Source organism: Drosophila mauritiana, chromosome 2L (genome assembly GCF_004382145.1).
Source record: "Drosophila mauritiana strain mau12 chromosome 2L, ASM438214v1, whole genome shotgun sequence".
Taxonomy (NCBI): domain Eukaryota; kingdom Metazoa; phylum Arthropoda; class Insecta; order Diptera; family Drosophilidae; genus Drosophila; species Drosophila mauritiana.
Window position 1 is genome coordinate 10,553,105 of NC_046667.1, and position 22,220 is coordinate 10,575,324.

Sequence of the window (22,220 nt, forward strand, 5' to 3'; positions counted from 1 at the left end):
AATGAAAAACAATCAAAATACGGCGGACGGACGGATTGACAGACGGACAAATGACAACAAATGAGTTTTTTGAGTGTTCTGAGCTCGTTGTTGCACTTGTCATCATTCCGGACAAAGATGATGGATGAGGCGACGCCGGGCGAGTGCCAGACACTTTTTGTCTCGAAATCCACAGAAAAAAAAAAAACAACTCATCGTCCAACAACAAGTAAAAAACCGAAGAAAACAAATTATACGATTTAATGGCAGGTGATATGCGCGAAGCCAAAATAAGCGGACTGATAAAAAAGTCGAAGTGGAATTCGCATGGCAAAGTGAACAAAGTTGAAATTGGTCACATTTGGCATTATGACGGAATCAATCAAAACTTAAACGGGCTTTAAAGAAAATGTTCCGCTACTTAAAGAAACCGTTAAATTGCCTTATTTGCATGAGCTAGTTAAAATAGGAGCCAAATTAGTTTAATTTATGGAACTAAAAGTAATTTTAAGTCAGCTAACATTAGTATGATTGGCTAGAAGCTGGAGGTATATTAACCAGTCTGGTATAAGATATTCTGCTCTTTATTGCATAACTCCCTCCCTGGCCTAAGATAACAACAAATTACGAAACACACTTTTATCTAATATAATTACCCAACACTGCATTGTAATGCCACAGGCTTGACATATTATCGAATTATCAGCGCAGACGTGTGAAATGCCACTGTAATCACTTGAGTGTTAACTCAAACAATTTGGCACAGTGAAAATTCAAATTGAATTTTGCATTAGTGCCGCCCGGCATTTGCATGTTGGCCACACTAGCTGTGTGTGCGTGTCCAGTTCCAATCCCGGAGTAATCCCCTTTCCTGTCGCCACCACGTTGATGTCCATGGGCTATTTAAATTAATAATGGCATAACCCCGGCTCGCCCATCATTCCGGCTGTCATTAGGCACATTATCCCACCAACCCAGGGCCAAGATCTGGGAACTTTGGTGGCCCAATGGAGATGATACCCTCTGTCAGCCTCACGTGCCCAGCCGGCCTAATTGTAGCAATTTGAGTAATCACATATGTATGGGCAGTGGGTTGTCAGGTGGGCAGATGGGCAGGTGGGTAGCCTGCTTATTGGCAGATACATTTCACGGGCAAATAATATTGCACCGAGCGATTTATTTCAGTAATCAAAAGCAATGCCAATAATTACGCCGCTGTATGCCAATTCATCTGAAATTAATGCTTTCATCTGCGCGTGGAGAGTGATTTAAAAAAAAGTTGAAATAAAGCCATAAGATCATCGTTTAAATGAGTGATTTAATTATACAGAAAGTAATTTAAATTCGAGCTGCTATATATTAATGAAAATTCATCTTATTCAAATATAAATGCAAAATGAAATCTCATTTGTATTAACTGCAAAGCACAGAAGTTAGTTTTTCGTTTGATAGTCTCAATAACCATTTATTAATCATACGCCGTGTTGGCCACAAAGTTGACTTCTTGGTGGAATGTAAGTCCTTGCTGGAAGTGGCCAACTGTGAGCTCTTTTCAATTTAACCCGAGTTGTCATTAGCAGCACTCCTGCCATTCCACCGGGCGAAGAGCTCTGCAGATCGGCGTTAAAGTGTAACACTCCATAAAACAGATGCCTCGCCGGGACGTGACCACAATATAATTACCCGCAGCGAGACGGAGACAAGCGCGCGCCACTTGTTGGCCAGCGTCTCTGGCTTTTGGCTCTTCAAAAGCTAATTTACATGCCGGCTTGGCCCTTCGCTCTAGGCCAAACCAAACCAAACCAAACTAAGAAAAAAAAAAAAAAAACCAAACAGAAAAGGGGAAAAAAGTCGGACAAACCAGCTCGGATTGAAAGTAAAAGTTTTTAACACTTTTCATTTTAGAAGCTGCTGCTGCTCTCCTCGGCAGCTCGGCACGTGTGAGTTTCGGTTTTGGCCTTTGTGTGTGTCTTTTGGCCTCTGTTTGCTTTTCGCATTAGGCCAAAAAAGTGGATGATGTTCGGGCCCATTATCAAGTGGCAGCTGTTGGCAGCAGCACGTTGGCATTTGGCTTTTGTAATTGGTGGATCGCCGGCACAGGCGGGTTACAGCATTGGTATGTGTTACATGTTTGGCTTGTTTCTGGTTTTCTTGGCCACTCTTCAATTGGCTTATTTTGATAAGATCTTAGCGCTGTTATGTGAGACGGCACGGGGTTTCACTTTCTGGGTCATATTTGGCTCAGCGATTTTCCCATTTAATTGATTAATTTATTTGAAAACTGATATAATGGATTTGCGTACAATAGCATGCAATTTAAAAGGTAAATTTAAGTTGCGTAATTGTGAGACCTACATAATATCCAAAATAATTTGTTAAACATGGTTCTATTTCAAGATGATTCTATGGTACATTTTATGTACTCTTAGTTAACTTGGATCAGCCAATTATTTCAATGGATTCATATGCACATGCCGTAAGCAACGCCCCTTCCAATAGCATCGTATTCCTTCCGAATTCCCGTTCCTTCCGTCCAAAAACCCTATGAAAACAGCAACAGTTTCGGTGTGCCCACTGGTCAGAGGAAGGGCAAACATCACCGAAGGCCCACAATTACACAAACAGGGAATCCGCAAAGTCATCCGACAACCGCATGCCGAGTCAGTTAGTTCCATTCGGGGTGGTCCAATTTTTGGTGCTGGTCCTGGTCCTGGCCAGATTTTGCTCAGCGAGGCGTGCTCATGACCACTTAAAGCCGCTTTAAGCTTCCCACCCGAAAAATATGTGCCATCGTCACCGGAATCGCACTCCATATTCGGGCTTTTCCTGCGACGAACTTCCTTGGGGACTCATTTTCCGATTTCACACACAATTTTACATCGACAGCAGCAGCGAGGGGGAAACTTCACTTCGAGTCGTTTGTAAGTTTTGCCAGATTTGCTGCTGTTAACCATTTGACCTGGCCCGAAAGTCAAACCGAAGTTGAAGCTCCTGTTTCCCGGCATTGTTGTCCTTACAGGACCCTTTTCCCCTGTGTTATTATGCTTATTGCTGCATCTAGAGCACGTATTATGACAGTTAGTTAGGAGTAGAAGGCAAAGTCTGTACATATTTGTGGCCAGTATGCTGATTGTTTGCACACACTTTAAGTGACAAAAGGCAAACCGGTTAGCTACTACAGCAATCCCCAAACTTCATATGGTCTTTAAAACGAATAACTGTAGCTTTGTATATATAATCATCAATACGAACTATCCCTTTCACTTGAAACAATAAACCAATGAGGACCCGCAATAAAGCTGATTTTCCGCTTCTGAACTTGGCTGCAAACAAGGATAAACTTGGCTACGATCCAGTTCGAATAATTTCCGACAAAGTTATGGGCGAAAACTTTATAGAATTACCTGGAGGAGCACTTGGAAGGAAATGCCAGGCACGCGTTGAACTAGAGCTGTTCTTAGCCCGTTTGCATATGCCAAGGGTATACACTCATTTTTATTGCCAGACGTGACTACATCGCTTTCGGCATAGTTATGCTTCTAGAACTTTAAATTACAAATATATACTTTTCGGGGCATCAAATCCCAGTGGCACACACACAGTTTTTCTGTTTGTATTGAAAATCTATGGAAAATACAAACGGATAAATATTGCCTGTCGATTTCTGGTGGGGCGTAAAAGTTTTTCTAGGATTAGGCCACGTAAATGCTTGAATAATGTGAACAGATTTAACTTTTGCCATTGTGCGAAACTTTTCCACCCGGCTGATGAAGTTGAGCAAGGTAGTTTTTTTTTCTTGTTCCCAGACAGGTTAATAAAATGGCAAATTGAATGCGCTACAGTCGAGCCGGACCGATAAGCTGATAACAGCTGGGAACCTGATAACGATGATCATAATGTATCCGTTTTACCTTTTAGGTGTCTGGTTCTTTTTTCGGTTCGATCTTTTTTTTTCTGGTTTTTGTGGCCCTTTGTTGGACTTCTTTCCTTTTGACCAAAGGCGACAATTTGTTGGCATTTTTTACGACTGCCAAGTGGCGTTAAATTAACGGGGCGGAGAAAGTGGTCGTGGGCCGGAAAGGAAAGGTGAAAGCATCTGCTTTCGACCCGCATTTTATTTTATGCCGTTTTGATTTTTCCTTTTCGTTTCCGCTCCTTTTTTCGTTTGGATTTTTTTTTCCCTTGCTCTTCTGTTGTCGTAAGACTCCATTAAACAATTCAATTAAGCCGCGAGGGGCGGCTGTTGTCTTTAAAATGTCAAGCTGGACATAATGCGGGCAGTAGAAGGGGGTACTTGGTATGTCCACATCCCTGCCCGGTTGGCTGAATTAAAACATTTTATGCAAATTTCAACGCTACTTTCCACCAAGTTCTTCTCGCATTTTATTTGCCGACCTCTGCTCTGTGATGGCTTTTACTGTTTGGCAAACGCTTAAAGTATTTACTTTAATTCAATGGGTAAAACGAAAACAAGGAAACTCCGCAATTAAAAACGGAAACGCCTAAAAGCTGGCAACTGTATTCAAAAAAAAGCAGAAAAAAAAGAGGAGCAGAGACGGAAATTAAAATATTTCCGGTTTGCTGAAGAACTTTTTTTCGCCTACCGATGGCCAAAGCTGCGGAAAAGGTTGCATCTGCCAGACTTGGGTCATTGTAATGCTAATTGAAGTTGAATCGTTTTCGGAGCCAAATTGCTGGAAGTTGAAGAGTCCTTCGTTGACCATAATAATTGATGTAGTGTGAATAAAAGGTGTTCTCAGTGAAACCAAAAGAAGCACAAAACAGTCACCATTTGACTGATACTTCGGAGTATCTCAGTTTTATTAGTCATTATAAAAAATGTATAGGCAAGATCCTTATCGACGCTTATTGATGATACTCGATCTAAAACTTAGCAATATGGCTGATGGCTTTCGCAGTGCCATTGCATATAAATGTCAGATAAATAGTTTCCCGCTTGGAGGCGTGGCCATAAGCCATAAAATTGCAGTGGCGCGACCAACGTTGCGTATACGCAACGCCAAGAAGACAAACTCGAGCAACTGGATGGGTGGGCGATACTGGCGGATGATGACTTGGCGGAGGCAACAACGCAACTTGGCTAACAAAGTTATGACAAGGATTTATGAAGTATGCATTAAAAATGAGCAGCTATTTGCTGTTTTGCAGTTCAAGTATGGCTAAGAATTTGCTTAAAGCTTTAAGCCAAAGTCCCAAAAAAAATGAAAATCTCTGACTCTCTCCTTGAAGACGTTGGCCATTCCCACGCAGTTGAAACAAAACATTGTCGTAAGCATGTTTGTTTGTTTGTTTTTTTGCATGTTTGCCAGTTGCCGGGTGTTTGCCGTGTGTCCCGTTTGTTTGCATACAAATTCTTCAGACGCCGCCGCATTTGTTTGTTTGCCGAGGCAACAGGCAACTGACAACTGCCAAAGGAGTTGTCTCCCGGGTCGGATCTTCTCTGCTCCTCCGTGCCCAGCCCTCGGATACGTGCCACCTTAACTGTGCATATAAAAATTCGCATATAAATCAGCGACACATGCACACACACACACCTCATCTCCTCCTTTTCGCTTCGCCCAGTGCCATCTGTAAACATATCGTTATTTATCCATTTACCCCGTTCCACGTGACAGACGCCCTAGGAGCGGGGACACGGTGCGGGGCTTCACTGTAACAATATGTGGGCTTGGTCGACTGTTCGGGATGCAAGTTAATAGGGGAACATGATGTGGTTGCGGTGCTCAGGCTTCTCCTCCGCCGGCGATAAACGAGGAGGTTGGTCCAGAGTCAATCAATTGCCAAGGAATTGTTTTAATTCAGGCGAGCATTTCGCTAGAGAAATGTTTTTGCACAAATAAACAAGGCTGCATGTGTGCTTGCTTGCTCAATTCTGTAAACAACTTTACATAAATAACAATAAAATAGCTGAGTTTAAGGTTGTTGTGCATTTAAATTTAGTTAACTCGCCGAATGCTCCAATTTAATGCTTCACTCCGACTAAGCCATTCGACGAAATCTTTTATTCCGAAAAGTCTTTACCCCGAAAGTATTAACAAAGAACTTTTCTCCGTACTCCGCATGAATATAAATCCAGTTCCTTAGTTTTCCCCGTTTCCCGCTCAATGGTGCTCATTATCAACGCAGTCGAGGTAGAGTGGAAAATATGTATTTTTATATACACATGATGAGCTCGATTTTCTTTTCATTTTCATTTTCATTTTCGTAATAGCGCTCTGACAATTTTCATGTGAACTGGCGACGATTTTTCACCGTCACTTTGCGGTGAGCAGGAGGAGCAGGATGCAAGGACCTTCTGCTCGGCATTCGGGGCTTTTGGGGGGAACCGACTGCAAGGATTTCCCAACACAACAAGAGCTGGGCAGGAACTTAAGCAGGAAACAGGAAAAGCAACGTATCCAGGTTCTCTTACTTTTCGCCAAACTCTTCTTTGTACGTGACGTCTTTCTCTCGAGACGTCACTAGATTTATTGTATGCAAGTTATGTGTGTTAGTATCTGTGTGTGCCTGCACGCGTGTGGGTGCTGTTTGCACTTGTGTAGGTGTAAATATGCAAATCGGTTATTTCGACACGCTGACGACTTTTTCACAGCATCTGAAATGTGCTTAAAATTTGCAAAATTGTAGTTCATTTTTATATTCCATCGAATGGTGTCCCTTTTTTTTGCAGTTTCCCCTTTTCACCTTGACAATTGTCCTGGGGCCAGGATTGCTGCACACAGAATACAAACAGGGTTATTTTCCCCCCCACCGACTACGTTTGATTTGGCTTCACCAGATTTTCCCAAATGCATCCATTTCTCATCGCTCCTCCTGTCTTTTGTTTGCATTTCGGTTTGCTGTGCCTCTTGACAGCAGTTTGAGTGCCATTTTTCGCTTTGGTTTTTCAGTATATTGTCGCAAATTGTTGCCAGGTTCGTAAAAAGGCAGTTAAAAAGATTCAGGCATTTCTGTGACCGCTTATCCTTTGTACTCTTTTTTCTAGTGCATACTCCTGGTTTCAATCAACTAAGCAAACCAATTGGATTTTATGGTTTTATTGGGCTTATTTTAGTTAATTTATTTTTAATGCACCCTTTATATCTATGCCACAAAATTTTTAATAAATAAAACAGCTTGAACTAAAGAAATGCGAGAGTGTATTTGAACAATAATAACCTTCTTATCCTTTTTTCAACCCTTTGGCCTCAGGTAAATTCCGTTTATAACAATTTTAACCCTTGCTTTGGCACTTAATTGAAAATTAAAAAGGTGCGCATAAAAAATTAAAATTAATTTCGTGCCGTTTGACCAGAAACCATTCGACCTTATTGTTAGGCCAAACGCTTCTCGGATTTACTGGCCTAACCCACACCTAATTCGCTGGATGAAGTGGGCAAATTCTGCGCTGGCCATTTAACTTTTAAGCAGGCCTGATTAAAAAAAATTCCATACTAGGCCACACCGCTTTTTTGTGGCCAAGCTCGCTAACTTTTTTCGCCAGCACAGCGCTGAACTTGAACATTTTCATGGGGGAACTGGGACCCAGAAGTCCTGCCAGGCCGGGCGTGTAAAATGGCCAACGAAAATTGCAGCTGCCAAGCAAACACATGCAAAAGCCGCATTCGCCACTTTCGCGAGTGCCAGTCCGGGGAACCCCAGCATCCGCACATCCGCATATCCGCAAACTCCGCTCTGCACGCCCTTCGTCCAGGGATGCCTCATTTGGCGGCTCGTTGTGGCAAAGAGCTCCAAAAAAAACTTTAGAGCGCAAAATGGGTCGACTGTAGTATACTGAGCTTTTAGAATTTAGAAAAAAAGGTTGGGAACAATTGGAAACATCGCGTGTAAGTAACTAACTATTACTAAAGTCTCTGATTAAGCTTTTGTCATTTAGAAAACAGAAACTTGAAAAGAGCTCATCGTGTTCCTTATATGTTAAAAGATAATTGCAACAGACTTTCATATACATATATATAAATTTGTCTAAATTAAAAATTAATTACTACCAACTGTAGTTCCTGCATACCCTTACCCATTGCGGGGTATCCCCTGCAACAACGGCCGAGTTAGCAAAAATGTTTAAACAGCTGGTAAAATACAAAGGACAAAAAGGGGCGTAGGTAAATTTATGTGGGCGGGGTGTGAGCCTGTCGCAACACAAAATCTGACGCCTAAACGCAGCTTAGCGATTAAAGAGCTTTTCAAACTTGGCCCAAAGGGGGAATTTTAAGCGCCCAAAGCCGCCGGCTAGCATTTCGTTTCGTTTTCCCCACTTGCCACGTTCACTCCATGTTTGTTTTTGGCTGGGAGAACAGTGGCCCAAAGGGAGCCAATGCCGGGGTAGTGTTAATTTCCCTCCAAACTACAGCGACAAGTTTATTTTGGCCCGTTGTTTGGACCATCCACTGCATGCTTTGGGGCCACTGCGGTTGTGGATCGGAATTTCCCTGAGTGTGTGTTTTATTGGGGATAAATAGACAGGCGATTGCTTAAAGTGTCTATGTGAATGAATAGTTCTTCGGATGGAAAATTGCATTAGAAATTAAGGATAATAAATACATATATTTATGCAATATTTAATGCTGGGATTAGCTTATATGGTGCTACAGTGAACAGTAGTTATCTCTATACACGACTTCCGTTTCCTTTCACCACATTTCTCATTTCATTGACACTGAACAAGTTGCTTCTATTTTAAGTCATTCTGGCTGCCTTGCTCCGATCAATTTGTAATTTCCCCCTCTTTCGATGGAACAAAAACGAGCTGCATAGCTTCGAATATTTTTCCTCTTGCAGTGGAGATGAAAAACTGCTCAACGAATGCGAAAGAAAAACCAAATGTAAAGCAAGTCACAGTCACAGCTTGCGACATTGCCAATGTTGTTGCTAAATTGTTAAATAAATCAAAATCCGAATCACAGGAACCAGACCCTCAAGCTAAACTGGCACGCCAAGTGCCAATTGAAGGGGAATCACCGGATGGTTTGGGTGGTTTTGGGTGGTTGTGGGTGGTTGGGGGTGGCTTGCCAGATGGGCGGTTGCAGTGGGAGGCGACTGTTATTGATGTGCTTTTAATTGAGGCTTGTGTGTCGTGTCTGCTGCATGTTGCTGTCAGCTTTCAGTGCCCCGATCCTCCGCAATTGGCATTTGGACACCCCACCCCTCTTGCACTTGCCTCGCTTGTCCAGCCATTTGGCTCATAACGAAATTTTATTAGTTTTTCAGTTTTCAACACTTACCGGCAGTCGACGTGTTGGCCATGCAAATGGTCAACATCAAAATGGCCAGGCTGATGGACCCACGGATTCCCAGCAGATTCCCCAAATCCGTTCGCCTTCGACGACCTCGTCGCTGTTGGTTATTATTGCATTTTTTCCTAGACATCTGCAGATCTGTACCGGAATCCTTTCGATGAAATTCGAGGCTGACTCTCAGCTGGAATGCCTCCGAATGCCACTCTGTTCTGTGCATTCTGCTTCTGCAAGGCCAGATGCAAAGCAAAAATGGTTAATTAAATACTTAAAATTTGAATTATTAAGCTTGAATTTATCGACTAAATGCCATGCATTGCCAAAGTTTTATTGATTTTCCGTAATTTATGCAAAGTCTGCTGCAGCAGCCAAAAAGTTTCAGTATTAAAAAAATGTCAGACCAATTTGGCATAAGTTTCTGGGGAAAGTTTTTAAGGAAAAGGAAGAGAGTCAAGGCGACTGTTGCACATAGTATTAATTGAAAAAAAGTCAATTGGATAGTAAAATTTGACAACTGATCCCGAAAATAAAGTTAAAGAGGAAGCTCAACATAATTTATAACACATTTAAACATCATAATATGGTGGAATCACTATTTTTTTAACAATGCCACTTTTAATGTTGGCAAGCTTTTAAATTGGATTTCTTCACTTTGAATTATGATTAAATCAACTTTGTTAAAACAGCACAAAGCACACATTAATTTAAACGATTCAAGTTTCAGCCAATCGAAACCGAAAAATTAGCATCCATCCACTTTTCGCATTCTTAACAACGTTTGACTAACACAATAAAGATGTTAAATATTTTATGATAAGTGATTTATATCGAACATGCCATGAATATTTCATGCCAACATAATTTGGTTAACGGTTAACATTTTTAGTGACAAGAGGTATGCGAAATGCCTAATTTGATAAAAAGCTTTACTTTCAATCAGATTGCCATTTGTCAGCCAAGAAATTAGCCGGAGAATTTGGCTTTATGCAAATTAACGAAGAGCGTATCCGCCAGATACATTAGCTACATCAGATAAATAAAATCTATTAGTGCGCAACTGAAAACTGTGAATCGCTAGAACAATGCAAAATGCTGTACAATTTGAGGCAAATTAAATATTAATTAGTGTGGCGTGTGCATAAAAGTTAATTAATGTTTTTTACGCCCTAGGTGTTAATAATTAATCAGCATGAGTTGTTGTTTTTTTTTTGCCCACTGGCGCCCCGTCTTTTATGTCTGGGCGTTGAAAATAGCTGTTGATTTACGGATAATTAAGCAGATTGTAAAGTTATGCAAATAAATAAATATTTAATCAATCAATCGGGGTGTGTGAATCATTGTGGAAATGTAACAATCCATCAGATATACATCCAATAAGTTAGTTAAACGATTATTTGTTGGTTGTTTAAAGTTTACTTTTGCAATATATATGTGTATATATTTATTCATCACATATTCCGAGAGTTTCATGTGTCGTTTGATTATTGGATTTATATGGATATTTTTCATTTCACAATTCGACTGTTCCCGGAACGCATCTCTTTTTTGTTTCCCAAAAAATTTATTTGTCCTCCAAATCTGAGATATTTAAATTAGAATTGTTGAAATTAGGCTACATCGAATAATTTGTGAACATGTCTAGGAATTATGGTAGGTTGAAATCTTAATATTCCAACGACAATGCGCACATCCTTTCAGTATTTTTCAAGGACCTGGACCTGGAGCCTACATGCTACCCAGCAGTTTCGGACAAAAAGGACCGCAGTTCTCCTTCGGCCGCAGAATTGACCGCAAGAGAGATGAAAAACCTGGTCCGGGTCCTGCTGCTTATAAGGTGGATAAAGTGACTCGCTACGGAAACGCGGTGGGTCCACAGTTTTCCATGTATGTTAGGAACTCCAAGATGAAGCCCCTTCCCATTCGATTATCCTGAAGATTCGATCCTGATCCCGTATTTAGTAATCAAGTTTCTAAATCGAATGTTTTATGATGTAAATAGCGGGGAAATATGTAATTGAATCCATAAATATTTATAGTAAGCCTTTGAACATATCCTTTATATCCAATTCGCCCGCATTGCATTTCCAATTTGCATCAATTAATGCCCAAGACATTGATGCACAATTTCCATTCAAATCGATGCCATGGCAACGGCGATTGCTAATCGCCCTTAACTCGGCAATTAATTCGACGACACATACAATTCGAATGGAGATGGGTGATGGACAATAGATGCACCAAATGCAAATCGGCGGCGGGGGTGGCGAATCGGGAAATGGTAATAATGACAGTCTGTGGTGGCTGCTGGCATGAGAATTGATACACAATGCGGCGACAACCACTTGTTGGACCTGCTGGAAGAGCCTTTGGCCAGGACACTTCACTTCTCTTCACTTCAGGACGAGGGCTTAGATGAGGGCACTTCAGCTGTTGGTCGGCTTTGTGAAGGACAGAAGGACTGGTGGAACTGTAATGAAGCCGCCGGCCTAAGTAACTCACTTTGTAGTCCAGGCCAGTCGTCCACTGAGTGACTGAACCGCGCCAAAGGAGCAGCTTCTGGCATCTAAGCGAAAGCCTGTTATTTTCCTCGCTGCCTGTAATAATCACACAGTAAACAGGCAGCGGTCAGAAGACTTGACTGGGGTGGGAATGGCCTGGATACACTGAGAAAAATGTCTATTGTTGGTTACATTGAATGTCATTAGCCTGAAAATGCGGCTAAAAACCAATTACGTGCTGAATTCATATTATTATGAATTTAGCTTTTCAACTTTATTTTACATTTGAATTCGAATGTATTTTGACACTCTAATAATCATATGCAAGTACCCTTCTTTTCTCTCCCTGTACTGGACTTCGGCGTGGGAATGGCCAGCAGAAAGCCAAAGAAAGGAAAGGGCTTTGGACTAACTGAGTCCGCCAGAGAAGGCAGCCCCTCCAGCTCCTCCTGCTCCTGCTCCTCCTCCCATCTGGCCAGTTGTAATTGCAACGTCAACGTAAATGCATGGCACATGCAGCAGCGACTCAGGAATTTCACGGATGTGCGATGTGCGTGCATTTTGCAGATGCTCGAGCTGACCGCCGCTTGGACATCACGTATTCGCACAGACACACGGACGCACAGACAACGGACCGCATTTGATTGCATTTTCGCTGCTCCAGGACGCGGATGAGCCCGGGGCGAGTGGGGCGGTTGGAGTAGCTCGGGAACTCGGGGACTTGGGAACTGGACGCACTGCCCTCGATCCACTCCTCCTGCCCAAGATTTATCTGTGCGCGTTTATTTTAATGTTACGTTCTGGCATCTTTGCTCAATTTTGCCTGCTGCATACCCTTCACCAAAGGTATTCTACCTGGTAGCCAGAATTGGGAGTAAAATATATATATCTCCATTCCACATTCAATTAATATTCAAAAATTTATGATCTTAAAATTCCCTATTTAAAAATCAAAACAAAAACAAATATTTCAAGTAAAGTGACATTCATTTGTAACAAAAGTTGACATAAAAGATGTCATGTTAGATAAATTGTTTAAAGTCTAATTAAAATGTCAATCTTCTTCATTTGAATCTATTGATTGTCCAACCATCGTGCACAGCACTCTTTTCAAGTGCATCTAATCTTCGCCAGACGGACTTCTGGCTGGGATTTTGGTCTGCTTAAGCAGCCTCTTTCGATGCATTGCCCATTGGCTGGATGTCTTTGTGTTTATGAAGCCATGTCCGCAGGTTGCCATCTTCATCTGGCCATCAGCAGCACCATCATCATCATCATCAACCGAATCACAAGAAGCGGGAGCAGGAGCAGAAGCTGATGCAGAAGCTGCATCCTCGATGGCGTGCCATTCCTGAACGTGGTACGTTGACCGCTCGGAATGTTGATTCATCTTCTTGGGCATAACTGCTGCCAGTTTGCACGGACTACTCTCTGTTTTATTTTCCTATTTTCACAACTCCACTTGCTCTTTTATGTCAATCAGCAGTTTGGCATCCAGCTCCTCGGCTGGCTGCTACGCGTTTATGGGCCATCGTTGTGGCCATCGCGACGGTTGGAAAAATGGTTGCGTCTATTTTTAGTGGAGCACATGCGTGGCTTTCGCCTGCTCTATTCTATTCCTGACCAGGCGACACTCGTTCATACTCGTTCAGTATGTTAGATCCCCAGGCGGGTCTCTATTATCCCCATATTGCCATAATAAGCGAAGATTGCCCTTAAGTGGCTGGCGGGGATTGGGTGAGTACATTCTTCTTTATTTTTAGCACGATCTCGGCCTGTCTGGGCCTGTTACATGAATAATTGCCAGTTAGGCTTACAGGCCCACATGATCGCCGTGGATAATTGTAAATGGGCATAGAACTTAATTGCATTTAAATGTCGATAGGTGTGGGTACTGCAAATTCTGGCAAATTAAAGGCTTCCGAAGTAGCAACTACATTGTAAACCAATACATTTCATTAGAACCAATTAAAGTAGGAAATTATTTAAAATAGGATTTTAAAAATGCATTGATTATCTACGAATTGAAAGAGTATCGTCGAATTCGCATTGTGCCAAAACTGTCCTTAAAAAAGTCTGATTATCCTGAGTTGCTTCTTATTAAAGTTGTTCCTCAGAACCTTTTGATTCAGAACCTTAGGCTTCTGAGAATAAGATGTTATATTTTAATATTAATTTGGCAGTATTCATGGGAAACCCGTAAAAGGAAATCATGCACGACTTTCCAGCCAGCCTTTGCTTAATATTCGTCTCACCGGAATCCATTCGGCTGACTGTCATTAGCAATTCGGGCAATCAGTGAAACTCTTTTGGCCAAACAAAACGTATTCGTAACAAAAGATAATGTTAATTTGACAGCCCCTGGCAATTGATTCCCAGCCAACTGACAAACGCACAGGCCGGCTGATTGAAGGGTCATTGGAGGGTTAAAGGAAGTCGGAGCAGCGAACTGACCTCACACGCATTTCGATTTGTTTATGCCATTTCCGATTTTAATTGATATTACTGAATTGGGCTGGTGTGTGCTTGGTATAACCTCCCCTTGATAAACCATAATCGACCCTGTGTTCCACGCACGTGACTTGTTTAAGTGATAGCTTAAAATGTAATTTCGCCTGCCTATTTAATGTGCTCGCCAAAATTGGGGAAAATTGCGAGTTAATCACAACAAATAAAACGATTAATATGAAATAATTTAATTTCGTTAGCTGACCCAGTTAACGTGCGGAATCATCGAGAACTTCCTGGTCGAAAGATTCATTTTCGCCATACTCGGCTTTTTTGCATTAACTTTAAACGATTACCTTAACTTTGCTCATCCGAAATGAGCCACATAAAGCTGCAGTAAGTCATCGTCGGTCAGCTTAAGCTAAGCTATCGCATTAAAAGTTTTCAGGAATTTAAGACCATTTAATGTGAGTCAAAAAGTCAATAAACCCCAACGCTCGACTTCTTCCTGCTGCTCGGCAAAAAAATAAAAAAAAAAACAAAAAACCAAAAAAAAGCAAGACAAGAAAACAAAAGTGGAGCAACAAAAACCTGTCACGTTCGACAAAAGTGCATTCACATTTTGAAAGTCCAAGCGGGAGTGGGAACTTTGAATGTATCTTCGATGAAGCATCCACCCTTGTTCCGCCACCAGATTCAGATACATTTCTATCTTAAAGCCGCCGCATCCCGACAACTTTCGTCGTTGGCCCAAGACAAATTCGGCCAATTACTTCATTATTGAGGTTGAGGTTTTCTGGTTTTGGGTCTGGGTTTGGGTTTTCTTGGCCACCTCCCATTTTTTGGGGTCCCTTCTCGGCTGTCTGGCTTCTGTCGTCTGTCATCAGGTGAAAGGCAAATAAAACGTCAATTTGTATCGCCAGTTGTGTCCTTTTCATATTATTCATATGCACATTACACATTCTGAATTTATTCATGCCGTCGGAGCAGCCTTTTTGTGTCAATAATCATTTACATGTTTATCTAATTTGGGCGGCTTTGCCCGTCGCCCTTTTATGGCCGCAGCTTCAACTTGAACTTGGGGTGAAATTGTGATTCGTGGGAATTCAATTATAGCCGCCGGCCAATGTGGGCCACGGCACAGATACACAGATTTCAGCTTTCAGATACTTTCGCAGTGCGCAGTTGATGGCCAAGCCGCACTGCAAGTTGCAAAAACACAACAAAATAAAAAACGCAAATACGAAACAAAATCAAGCAACTCTGTTGCCGCCTGTCATCGACGGCAGAGCAAGTGTTATGGCAGCAATTATTGTGGTTTCCGTATGCGAATTTTCATTTTGACAGCCCAAAGGACGAGGCTCGCAGGATGTGTGCGAAATATCCTGAATAATTCTTGACAGGCAGGATGCACACAGTGCTTGTTGGAATCGATAAAGTTTATTTTACAGCACGAAGGGCAGAAGGTGACATAGATAAAGCCATGGGGGTTATGACAGGATACAGGGAATTTTTGAGGATAAAACTTTAAAAAATCGTATAGATAAAACAACAGCTAAAATTATGGGAGAAGAGATAAATGTTTAGCTAATAATACGTATAGGATTGCATTGCTTGAACTTGGAGTGCTTCTGATTTAGTACTGTTTTTATTGACAGAGATTATTATTATAAATTAACACACCGTTATTATAGTTAAGTTTTTGACTGCATGTCCTGCTGCCATGGAAATCATGTTATATTAAAGTTGACTTAGAAACATGCTGAAATGGCTAACTAATATTCAAACCAATGAGCTACAATTTCCGGAGCAACCTTTCTTCATTTATTTGGTTTGGACAATTTGACGCAACTACCCTTTAGCCGAAGACAATGATTCCATTTTGGAGTGCGCCCTGTGTCAGCGCCACGTTTCACTTCGTTCTTGACATTTTGTTTAAAATGTGTGCTCTGCATTTTGCGACTAGCCGCAACATCGCCAAGCGGGGAAGGGGGGTGAGCTCCAAGTTGGCGAAGACGAAAGGCCAAGAGGGCTGTCCAATTTGGCTTACTATACATGTGCCAGCCGAATCCGTGGGTCGTTCACTTCACTTGGTTCGTCTTCAGTTTTGGGGCGGGCTGTCTAAACGCCTTCAAATTTGCGCTGATTTGACACAAAAATGTGATGTAAAGTAGTCGCCGCCTCAAAATGCAAATTGTGCATGAATATTTACCCCCATTTCCCGATTCCCGACCGCCTGTCGTTAAAGGTTTTTGTTTACGCTTGTTTTGCTGTAACTACGATTTTGGCCACGGATAAGGTGAAGGATGGCGGGGTTTTGGGTTTTGGGCCAGCTCGAAAGTTTCCCGGCTGCCTGTTATAAATTTCGTATCCAGCAGATACTTACAACAGCTTTGTGGCACTTCGCCTACATGTGGATACTATGGCAACCAAAAGGGGAGCAAAGAACACCGAAAAATCAACAACTTGCAGTGCAGAGAATTCTACTTGGCCCCAAGTTTCTGCAGGCGAAACTTAACTGCAAGAAATGATTGTCAAAAGAAATTCCTGGTACATTCGATACCAGGCCGAAATGACTTTTAACTTACAGAATTATTTGAATAATTTGTTTGTTATTGTAAAAAGTTAAGACATTGTGTGTCACTAGTGAGCTAGCGAACTAGTATTTCCTGAAGTCGGTGTTCAGCTGTCAGGAAATAGCGCAGTTATACCTGAACCTTATCGCAAAGTATATTTTATGCATTCAGCCGACATTGATTAACCAAAATATCACGCCTTGGCGCTAATTGAACATTTAGCTTAATGGGAATTCATAAATCGCCCGAAAACCCTCATAAAGTCAAGACGAAACAAGTCGAAAGGTATTATTTGCGGCTCTATAGTGCAGGTGATTAATGCCGGCAATAAATAGTAATGCCGAGAAAAAAAACCCGAAACTAAATACGGATGAGTCAAAATGGATTGGTCTGGGGGAACTGGACAAACACACAGGCCAGTTCGTCGGATCGATATTCAATATCATTTCAAAATGAGGCCGCCACATGCGAAATCAGTTTTTACACACGCCTCGAAATTGTTGAGGGCACATGGGCGATTTTCAATATTTGTGCTTCCGAAAGCAAATTAATTAAAACTACACGTACGAAGGTTGATGGGCGATCCCCCCCTATATTGAATTATTTTTGTGGCATTTTCAATGCTGTCCAAATGGCGCCACACATTCGTGTAATTAGATGCGCATTTTTGGCAGAATTACTTCGCTCAACGAAATGATCTAAGCTGAAAAAATTTCCAAAATAATATGTTTGCCCGCCTGACCGACCGACCATCTTATTTCAATCGATAAAATGTTGATGTTTTGTTATGATTTTTGGCTCGAGCAAAAATATGGAAACAGGTTTCGTCCAAAAAAATATAAACAAAGCCCGGCTCAAGTCACTTGTGAAATTTTTTATCGTTGAGAGGAGTTCATGTGGACGCCGTGCATTTGTGTATTCATGAATTTCAACCGAAACCGAATAAATCTCGCTTAAAGTCCCTTCTGCAGAATTTTTGCATCTGCTACGCTGTTGGTAGGTTTTCCCGCCCGACTCTCTTCGAAAATATTTTAAATGAGTCAGCTAAAAAACACATCAAGTTGCGACCGGAAATTGAAAGACGCTGGTTAAGTCATCTTGAGCAAACTTGGCAAAAACACTCACAGGTATTTGTACTGTGTTTACCTTGTCCGAGGGGCAATATGTTTTAAGATATAAACGACAGGCGGTTTCAGGGTTCCATTGCAATCTTAAATGTAAACCAATGAACTTTTAATAAAGTAAGCAAACAGTGAAATTTATTTTATTTATCCGCATATCAGTTGATTTTTGGCCGCCGCCATTAGTGTCTTTATTTATTTTTCTATCATTAAAAGTTTTTATATTTATATTTACCTTTTTTTTTGGACAAAAAACTGTCAAAGGAAAAAACTCAATATTTGACATTTATTGAAATTGCAGTAAACTCATTCGAATGTTCAGCTGAATCGGGCAAACTGGGTATTTTTCAAAGCCAATTGTGACGTAGGTGAAAAAATGAAATATGAATTCGTTTCCTGGTAACGAGTGTGCAACAAATTAATTGATTTAATATAGAGTCAGCGAATAAAAATTAAACACTCGAGTGTAAAACCATTTCTGCCTTATTTATTCACGAGGTTTAAATGCTTATGGCAATTTAATGTTTTCACTTTTTATGAAGTGCGTGGCAATTAAATGAAAATTGTATGTGGGGGTAGTAACACCGACTTGGTTAATCTGCTGCATTTTTGCCGGTTTTTTCTGTTTTTTTTATTTAATTTTTTTTTTGTATTCGTGGATACACGGTCTTTGAGCCACTGGAAGACTTTGTACGTAAGAGGTTTAAGTTTTTAAAAAAATGTTCATTATTATTTAGCCATGCAAGCCATGTATCTACTATGCCACGCAATGTGTGCAAAAAAATCGGAAAAAAATGGGAAGACGAGCGAAGGCAATTCAAATTCAACACATTTTGCGTTTCATTCATAAAAAATTCACAAATATTTTTTGGCTATATATCGAAGATATGCGCGATTTTGGTTTTATTGTCTGTCTGCACTACTTTAAATGGGTCCACGTGCCGAATTCGTGGGCGCCCGAGGGCGGTGGGCGGGGCTCGAGTGCCCCCCTTCGGCCAAATTGGTAATGAGCATTGTTAAAATGCGCTAAGTGATTTTTTGCACTTTGCGACTTCTTCGTCTTGGCCGTTTTGCAAGCCATTTGTGCACCGTGTTTGGTTTGTTTGGCATGGCTGCCATTTAGTATTTGCCTATGAATGAAGTGGCTATATCTAAAGTGGCAACGGCTATGTGTTAGCCATATATCCATTCATATCTCGAACTTTTTTTGTCGCGCGGCGGCTTTACTTTGGCAGGAAGTCCCAGTTTAGTTAATAAATGCATATGCTGAATATGTTTATTAGGCACATATGTAGAAATTATGCCTAAAGCATAAAAATATATACCCTTTTCGCACTTGCCACTCTAAAATTCTGCACTTAACTCATCTACATATGTACTGTTGACAACCTGGCTAGCTGCCTTTGCGCACGTGAAAGATATGTATTGTGGGTTAAAAATAAAATAATACATCGTCGAACTATCATCAGCACGCGATTTCGTCAGAGCATATGGCTTAATCTCACGTAACAGAAATTATTCTATAATAATTCTCAACGCTCTACGCGGTCGGACAAAAGATTTCGCATGCATTTAGTTGAATGATTTATACACATTCGTATATACGAAACTTCGGGCACTCACAATTCATCTGAAATGGCCATCCTTAACCTTGAACCTTCAAGTTAATAATTTAAATCAACTAATTGCGGCCATAATAGGCGAATTTACTTTGGGCCGCCTGACCGACCGACCACCCATCGACAACAAGCTGCGAAAAATTCTATAATCGGCAAGAAGCAACGCTTAATTTGCACTGAATCCCCAGAAGTCGCGCTGAATGAATGTGCCAAAAATTGAGGAACAAGATTTCAATACAATACCGTCTGAATTAACACGCTATAGAAGCTGCCAGCAAAGCAAAAAAAAAACCCAAAAAATAGTAAAAGGAGAAAAAAGCCGCAAGAAAAGTTCACAAGCCACGGCTAAAAGGCAGACACGCGTGTCTTGCCATTTGTTTATTGTTGATTTACTCGCTTTATTTTTTTCTGTAGTTGGTAGTTGGTAGTTGGTAGCTGAATAGCCCAGCGACAATGCCATTAAGCTTAATGTTTATTATCTAGGCAGCAAGCCTACATGAAAATCGGGGGGAATAAAAAAAACACAGTGACGAGTAGCAATGAACCTTGTAAGGTCTGGGCTGCTGTCAAATGCTTTATTTCATCTGCCACACACACATCAGTTGCAGCAGCAAGTAGCTCATAAATTTTGAATACATTTCAAACACCTGTAATCGTAAAAATCAGCACTTAGTCACCGCCGCCGCCAAACAAAAGTACACAGAAATAAAGAGCAATGCCTAACCATAATGGCACATAGTTCAAAAGCGTTTGTTTGGCATCAGGGGTATTGAACACAGGTAAGTGAACTATGTAGGTGGGTAATAATACATATATTCGAATCAAAACAATCGCATGGACACATCATCCTTCACTTACTGCGAATTTAGCAGGTGATTTGTGCGAACAGCTTCGCAGATTTCTTGGGAAATGTGGATAAACATATTTCAAGTATTTCTTTGAAACGTGATCTGCTAAAAAGCTAAAGCTACTGAATAAATCTTATTTTCAACAAATTTTTCAACGGTTCCAGGGAATTTTCTAACATTTATGGATTCGCTGATTTATGAAGGTTTTTTGTCTCAGTTTTTAGTTTGCCTGCTTGCTTTCTTTATTTTTAGAATTTACCTTTAATTTTTGCAAGAACCACTGCAATTGGCTATATTTCCTTGGCTATGGCAGCTAAACTGAATATTTACGGCGCGTAAATATTTTGGCGCATTTTCCCCCGCCTCGCTGGCCAGAAAATCACCAAGCGAACGAATTTCTTGTTCAATAATTTCACTCTTGGCAACCAACCGACTGACTATCAACAACCTTTATTATTATTTTTGTTGCCAATGCAATATTGTTACTACAAGTGTCCCCTGGCTTGTTGTACAAACTTAGCCACATACATATGTATGTTACTTATGACCACATATCGACTTGCACATGCAGACACTTACGTTTGTGGCCGAAATGAATATTTCGCGCTTTTTCGATTTGAGGCGCGCGATGGATGGGCTTAAAGAAATATTTTCTGATTAGCGTCGAGCTGGTGGTGGTGTTGCTATTGCTGCTGCTTTTTAGACGGTTTTTGCCTCGCTTTTGGCCTTACCCACGTTTCTTGCCGTTTTCTTTTGCGTTTTTTTTTACTTCTTTCGTTTTTTTTTCTGAATATATATTTTACATATATGTTATGTTTTAGTGCTTTTCCAATTTCTTATTCACTTCATGTCTGCGCGCCCGCACACAATTGCACACTTCAGCGACGCAACGGGGTTTCACCATAGGCAGTACGCACTGTAAGTTATGGGAGCTTTCTGCCGCCTTTGGACGATTTTCGATTTTCAACCGCGACGTCAACGTTGAGCGCTCGAAATCTCGTTACTAACTAAAATAAACGAAGCGCGGCCCGACAAAAAAATCGACATCAGAGTGGCGATGTTTGCCTTTTGTTGTTGCAGCCGTCGGCGGTAACCAAGCTCGCTCGCACACCTGCCCCTTCCCTCCCCTCTCCATCCCAACCCGCCACGCCCACCTATGCACGCCCCGGCTTCGAACGGCGGCAAGTTCAAGTCGCAATGTTAGGCTTGAACGGAGTTGGCGGATTAGCTAGTTTCTAGACAGCTTTTGTTTATAAAAAAACATATTCCAAGTAGCCAAAAAAATGTTTGTAAGATTATTATTTGAGTTTTTTAAACAGAAGTATTTATTGAAAATATTTCGGGTTCATATTTTAGACTAGAAATATAAATCGAATTTTCCTTTCTTCCGAACAAGTTTACTATAATTTAGTAAACTTTAGCTCGTTTAGCTAGTTTATAGCTATTTTATTTGAGTGTGATTTCTCTGATCTCGAGCCGTCTGAGTCTGCGCTGATTTAAGTTCGAAACGAACTTCGGGATCGAAGACAAAACTTGCGAGCCGGCAAAAGTGAACTTGCATGTTGCTGGACTGTTCGCAACATGTTGCTTCCGCTGGGAATTTCTTAGTGCCAATATACAAATTTTAATTGGAATGACTAACGAAAAATATTGTTTACCCCAAATTCTACAACCTTGATTGTTCTTATTTGGGTAACCTTAATCAGTAAAATACTGCTCGTTCGTTAGCCAATTCAAAAACAGGCCTTCGCCTGAGGCATTCTTCGAACGAGCCGAGTCGTCCTGTGATTACCAAAAATTCCAATTTGCTCGCTGAGCTCGACTTTGCACCTTTGTGCACTCAGCAGCCAGTAAATTTCGAGTGAATCCCAAACGTC

The 22,220-nt window shown here is 41.1% G+C and overlaps 2 protein-coding genes across 4 annotated transcripts in view; one reads left to right on the forward strand and one right to left on the reverse strand.

Moving 5' to 3' along the window:
- The window catches only part of LOC117138669 (mucin-17), a 29,030-nt gene extending 7,674 nt beyond the window's left edge, over positions 1-21,356 (reverse strand). Inside the window, exons 1-3 of one of the 2 annotated variants that reach the window (XM_033300929.1) lie at positions 21,075-21,356; positions 20,923-20,980; positions 9,222-9,460 (exon numbers count right to left, since the gene is read on the reverse strand). In XM_033300929.1, coding sequence (XP_033156820.1) covers positions 9,222-9,453 — 232 coding nt within the window. In that variant the 5' untranslated portion in view covers positions 9,454-9,460; positions 20,923-20,980; positions 21,075-21,356. Of the gene's footprint in view, positions 1-9,221; positions 9,461-20,922 lie in introns of both variants that reach the window. The other variant, XM_033300922.1, reaches the window with a different exon arrangement.
- Positions 10,737-11,292, forward strand: LOC117138682 (outer dense fiber protein 3-like protein 2). Of its 2 annotated transcripts, none has more exons than XM_033300949.1 (2): positions 10,737-10,883; positions 10,932-11,292. In XM_033300949.1, the coding sequence occupies exon 2, from the start codon at positions 10,963-10,965 to the stop codon at positions 11,164-11,166; it is 204 nt and encodes a 67-aa protein (XP_033156840.1). In that variant the 5' UTR covers positions 10,737-10,883; positions 10,932-10,962; the 3' UTR covers positions 11,167-11,292. The 2 variants fall into 2 exon arrangements, with proteins under 2 accessions (XP_033156840.1, XP_033156832.1); XM_033300941.1 differs by having other exon boundaries at positions 10,738-10,883; positions 10,943-11,292.
- Positions 21,357-22,220: the final 864 nt, after the last annotated feature.